At 34.7% G+C, this 5,477-nt stretch overlaps 1 protein-coding gene across 1 annotated transcript; it reads right to left on the reverse strand.

Moving 5' to 3' along the window:
- Positions 1 to 4: 4 nt before the first annotated feature.
- Positions 5 to 2,934, reverse strand: LOC108740145 (zeta-sarcoglycan-like; the record flags this gene model as incomplete). Its single annotated transcript, XM_018474355.1, has 3 exons — positions 2,738 to 2,934; positions 1,566 to 1,758; positions 5 to 95 (listed from the first exon to the last, which is right to left on the reverse strand). Coding segments are annotated over exons 1-3 (468 nt in total), but the record flags the coding sequence as incomplete, so codon positions are not given.
- Between the last annotated feature and the right edge of the window lie 2,543 nt (positions 2,935 to 5,477).

Genomic DNA, 5,477 nt, shown 5'->3' on the forward strand with positions numbered 1-5,477 from the left:
GATCCCAATAAGTTACGATATTCAAGGACGTTGATTTTAAATAGGCAGTGAGAGATTTTTTTTCTTGCAATCGCTGCTTTACACTGAAAATTGAGCTGAAAACTAGACGATTAGTATGTCTGCGTTATTGTAGTATATGGTGATGGAAAATTTGTGGGTAATCATAATAAATGGTCGATTAGTTTGTCCGTTCTGCATGCAAATTGAATAGGAAAAATGATCGGAGATAAAGGGCTGTCACAAGTCTGTATAGAAAACTCGTTACGTTCTCGGCGTCGCGGCGCTGCTACGCGACGCCACCGCTGAAATGCGGCTGGTAAGTGAAGATAGAAAGGCGGCCCGGAAGGCAGCGCGAAACTTCGCAAGTTTACAAAGTTCGTTGAGATATACTAAATGGCGTTCCATAACTGCACTCTGGAGTAAAATGAATTTTCTGGAATTATTATGCCGAAAGTACGAAACTCGTGTAATTTACAAAAGAATTAGGAGTATAAAGTACGCCGTCATGCTTTATAGTAACTCACTACTCTTTTTACAGTCTCAAAAGGCGGCATCGACGCCTCGACGGCGATGTAGTACTAGGACGGCAAGGCGCGTCGGCGTCGGAGTCGCTATGCTTTGAAGCTTTTCGATTTCTTCGCGTCTCATTGTTCTATAGACTGTTAGCATTCGAAAAGTTACAATTGCGTTTGTGTGTGAAGTGAAGTACCTATCGACCAATTTAAATGCATATTATCGTAGAAAGTTGCAAACAAAGTAACCGCTTAAAGTTACTATGAGGCAGAAAAGAAAAGACAAGGTAGTCCTTAATAAATTTGATAAACGTTGAGTATGGGGATTCCTTAGAAATGTACGAAATGGTGTTCCAGGAAAGTCTAATTGATGTTTATGTAGTAAAATCTTCTTTAGACAGTAGCGGTGCGTGATGAAATGAAGCAATTTTATAGTAGAAAGCCTATTCATTGACTTCCGTTCATTCTAAGGCTTTTGACATATCAGACATTACTATGATTGTAGTTTTAGGGATTTGCCTGAACAATTTTAGAATGTGCATGAATAATAATTTTCTTCAATTTGTAACTAAAACATATGCATCTTTACATCTTTATTTACTGTTTCCTTAATTTTTGAAATTTTTTGTATGTAATATGAATTGAATGTGAATATAGACCACTTCGAATTAATTTATTCGATTAAGCTAACGTGCGTATCACGTTGAGGTTGGCTACGCCGGGATTCGTAGGAGCATACGTAATCCTAAAATGCAGTTTCGTGCTACAGATGGCGTTTACTGCGCCATTTGTAGTATTTTCTAAAACGCACTGTTAAGACAGCAGGTAAATGTTGGTCTGTGTTCTGTCGGAGCTGCCTGCGACGCGCTGATGAGATCCAAAAAGATCGAAAACGCGATCCGCGTCTGGCAGTTTCGATAGAATACAGACCACTTCGAATTATTTTAATATGAATTAAGATGATTTCAAGTAAATTAATACAGTAATCAAATTTTCGTATACTGAAGAAATTGTCGTCACGTCAAAAAAATAAATTATACGATTTGTACTTACCTAAGATCGTGTCCTGATTCTGCACGAAGAAGGGGAGTTTGTACCGAACCGGAAAAAATTGTTCCACCCTCTCCCGTTACTTTAAGTATTTCCGTACCTATAAGGACTTCATTGGGGTTGGCGGAAAAGAGCGTGTACCCCTTCTCATCCAACACCTTGAAGCTTTTTGCGAGGCAATCTAATCGGTCGTTACCTAAGAACAAGAAAAGAGAATATTTTTTTTTCGTTGTTAACAAGTGCGCCATATAATGAATACTGCACATCGTACATGTGAACTCCTTGTGAATTTAAAATCGAGCACTTATTCGGTTAATGATTGTAAGAGATCTATTTATCTTTACAAGGACTAGGACTGTCACTACAATATTAGAAACCCAATCTTGAGTTAATATTGTTTACGAAGTCTTGGCTGCCAAATTTTTGGGTTAAAATTATTCACCAGTTCTTGGCCCAATATCGACTATTCAATTTTGGACTATTATTGTTCATTAACTCTTGGCCCAATATTGGTTGCCCAGTTTTGGTTCAACATTTGTTCTCTATCTAGCCTGCCGTTATTTCCCACCTGGGAATGCATCACCGACAGCGGTGCCCATCGTTCAAATTTGAACGTGTTGAGCTAATTTATATATTTTTTAAAAATTTATAGTGTTACTGTTATTAATACCTATTCTTAGTAGTTTATCTGTTGACATGCTGTTTATTTATCTGATTTTTAAAAGGCTTTTCCCTTAAAACATTGTGTACTTTCGCTAAAAAATAATTGTACGTTTTGATTTATGTTAATAAGATAATAGTTACTAACGACGCTAGCTATTAAAATAAAAATTCTTTTCGCATTTGACGTTCGTAAAATGTGAAAAACGTAAAAACGAATGTTGTAAATGGCTTTCTATTCATTAGAGGAAAATAAAGTAGGTAATGTGAACATTAAATCCGTGAAATATTGTGCGGTCTGCATGTGGATGTTATGCGATTAAAAACGTAATCGGCGGTTAAAGAATAGACGGGGAGGCAATAATGAGATTATGTCTAGAGATGGCACATATACGTACATATTAGGGGATGTTTTATGTGATGCGATTTGTTTTTGCTTACGGCAGAAAAAAATGACGAATGGAAATGAGTTAGTCTGGGTGTAGTGCAGGAGGTATTAGAAGGTCTTCACTCACCTAAAAATATTCGATTACTTAAAGCCCCCGTTTCGTCCCTTGTGGATAGGGTTAGATTCCTACTGGATTCGATCACAATTGGCTGGCCGTTCCTCGACTTTATATTACTGGCAATCAATCTGTCCAGTATAAAAGCCTTTCCTTCCAGTTTTACGCCTCCCGCGACTATTTTTAATTGACCCATCCCTTCCTGAGGACCAAACAAAACATATACTTTAATATACAGCATTTGTTTTCATAAAAGTAAATTCTAAATCTATTGTGGTATGAGTTTTAATACTTTTTGTAGTGGTTTGAGTAGTAATAATTCGTTAAGCTGATCTCTGTCCTTTTCATTCCCATGAGAATTTAATTAAAATTTTGAAAAAACCCTCTTCAGTGACTCCCAACATAAAGAATTTTCTGTCCTTAGTTTTTAGTAACCAGTTTTTAGTAAAAAAAGAGAACCTTTTTCTATTATGAGACATGTGATAGTGGTGTTAAAAAATCTGCATGTGTCCAGGGTAACTGATTTTTCAAGGATAATGTACCTACAGTAGAATCCGCTTACAATGACATCGAAGGAAAATGACAACACGTTATACAAAGTATAGTCTTAGAAAATAAACAACTTTCTATTTTGATTAGTTATTTAGTTTAATAGAGAGAAAAACTACAAATTGTATATATTTTTTTACAGAAAAAGAAAAAGAACGATGAATTGTAATATAAATATACATAAGAAGGGTCAGAAAAATGAGCGAAAATGTTATTATTAATCATTTGGGTCACTATAGTCGGATATGATTTCTTGAGAATCAGTCATAATAAACGATATGTCATTTTAAACGGGGTCATTATATCCAAACTTTCCTATAGAGAATTTAATATGAAAACCAAATTTAACACTGCAATTACTTCATATTAAGCGGCTGGTCAATATAGGCGGAGTTATAATAAACGAATTCCACTGTATATGGATTTATGCAGTTTCAATTCGGTTAGAGTTGCATGTAATGTTTCAGTTGTAACAACTATCGATGAAATGTTTATTTCCACGTTTTTATTTATTTATGTTAAAGATTTGCATAATCCCTTAACGATTGAATGTACTTATAATCTTTTAAAACGATAAGAAAGATGAATAGGAGTCAGTTTTATGAAAATAATTGTGCGATTTAAACATGAATGCATTTAAAAGAAATTTAGGGGAACAGGAGACATTTACCTACTATTCTTTACCTCTTTAGGAAACGTTGACTGATAACGAAGTGGTGAAGGAAATTTCTATTGAAAATTGTTTAATGTATAAGACCCTGCGGCTCGGTTGTGCACAAAGGTTCGTTACCACGTAGACAAAGTTAAATAAAAATAGATCATTAGTTTGATAGTGGAGAATGGAAATAATGAATTGTCGCGAACTTTTCTTTTAATAAGAGCCGGTAATTATACCTCGAGGCGTCTAAACAAGCCCGCTGTGAAAATCGTTAATGAACAACTCTTTTTACGTTTTCAGAGTAATTAAGACGTTTTAATTGGAAAGCAACAGTTAACGCCGTAAACTAATCTATTCATTTATTACACTGTCGACGTAATTTTTCTCCATAAGAAGAAATAACTGAGAAAGGAGATAAAGTTTTGATTAACTTTTTATTAGGTGTATCAGTTGTAGCTTAAAATTCAAAAAATGGACAGATAGACATACAGGTGATCCTATAAGGGTTCCGTTTTTATTCGGACGTACGGAACCCTAACCGAAGAACCAACTTAACATTGTAGTTAAAAAAAAAAAACATGTTTTCCTATACATTCAAACAGCATATGTAAATTTGAGCGCACAATATTGCTTTGTTGAAAGATTTACCACGCTATAATCAGATCATAGACTTCTTATTAATTTTATCGTAATCTATAAGTAAAGAACTATTTTCCTTATTTTTTTCAAAATTTCAGGTTCAGTATTTTCGGAGTTAAGGGGGAAGGAATGGTCAATTTTCATCTATTTTCTTAATTCACTTTAGAACTTTTTATTTTAAAATTATAAAAACGAATATTTGACACTCTTACAACAAGCCCTTTCATTTGATATGTCACACGGTACAGTTAAATTTCCTATTTGACCCCAAAACATGACCCCTTTGTTCAAAATTAATTTATTTACGTTATGCGTCCGCGTTTGGGTCACAGAAGTTCGATCCAGTAGATTTGGAGCAAACTAATTGTGACTGACGGATAGACAGACATAGGAGTGATCCTATAATGATTCTGTTTTTCATTCGAACTTACAGAACCCTAAAACTCGGCAATGTTAAAACACATTTACAAAATTTTGCTTATTTTTGTTAACAACAGGGAAAGTGATACAATGATTCCTTTTTACGTAAGATTTTTATTTGAAATGATTTCATAGAATTTTATTGCCGTTTTATAAGGTGGATTCTTGAAAGCTATTAATTTTTTAACTGTCGTCTTTGACAAACAAATCTCCTGATGTCGGACTATTCGGTCGTTCCGACATTAAGAAGCAGCCGGAATCCAATATCAGTAAACAAACAGGCGAATCGCGGAAAATCTTTTGCTATGAGGATGACAGACGAAAGAGAAGTGGCGAATATTAGTGAAATTATTCTGGGAAAATGTCTCATCCTTCTGTTGTTGGTGCCTGATAAGTTTAAGGTCGTTCGTGTAGCTGGGAATTAGATAATTTTTGAAACCGATAATCGGTTTCGTTAACGCCACAGACGAAAAAAAAAAAAAAAAA

Source organism: Agrilus planipennis, unplaced genomic scaffold (assembly GCF_000699045.2).
Source record: "Agrilus planipennis isolate EAB-ADULT unplaced genomic scaffold, Apla_2.0 scaffold215, whole genome shotgun sequence".
NCBI lineage: Eukaryota > Metazoa > Arthropoda > Insecta > Coleoptera > Buprestidae > Agrilus > Agrilus planipennis.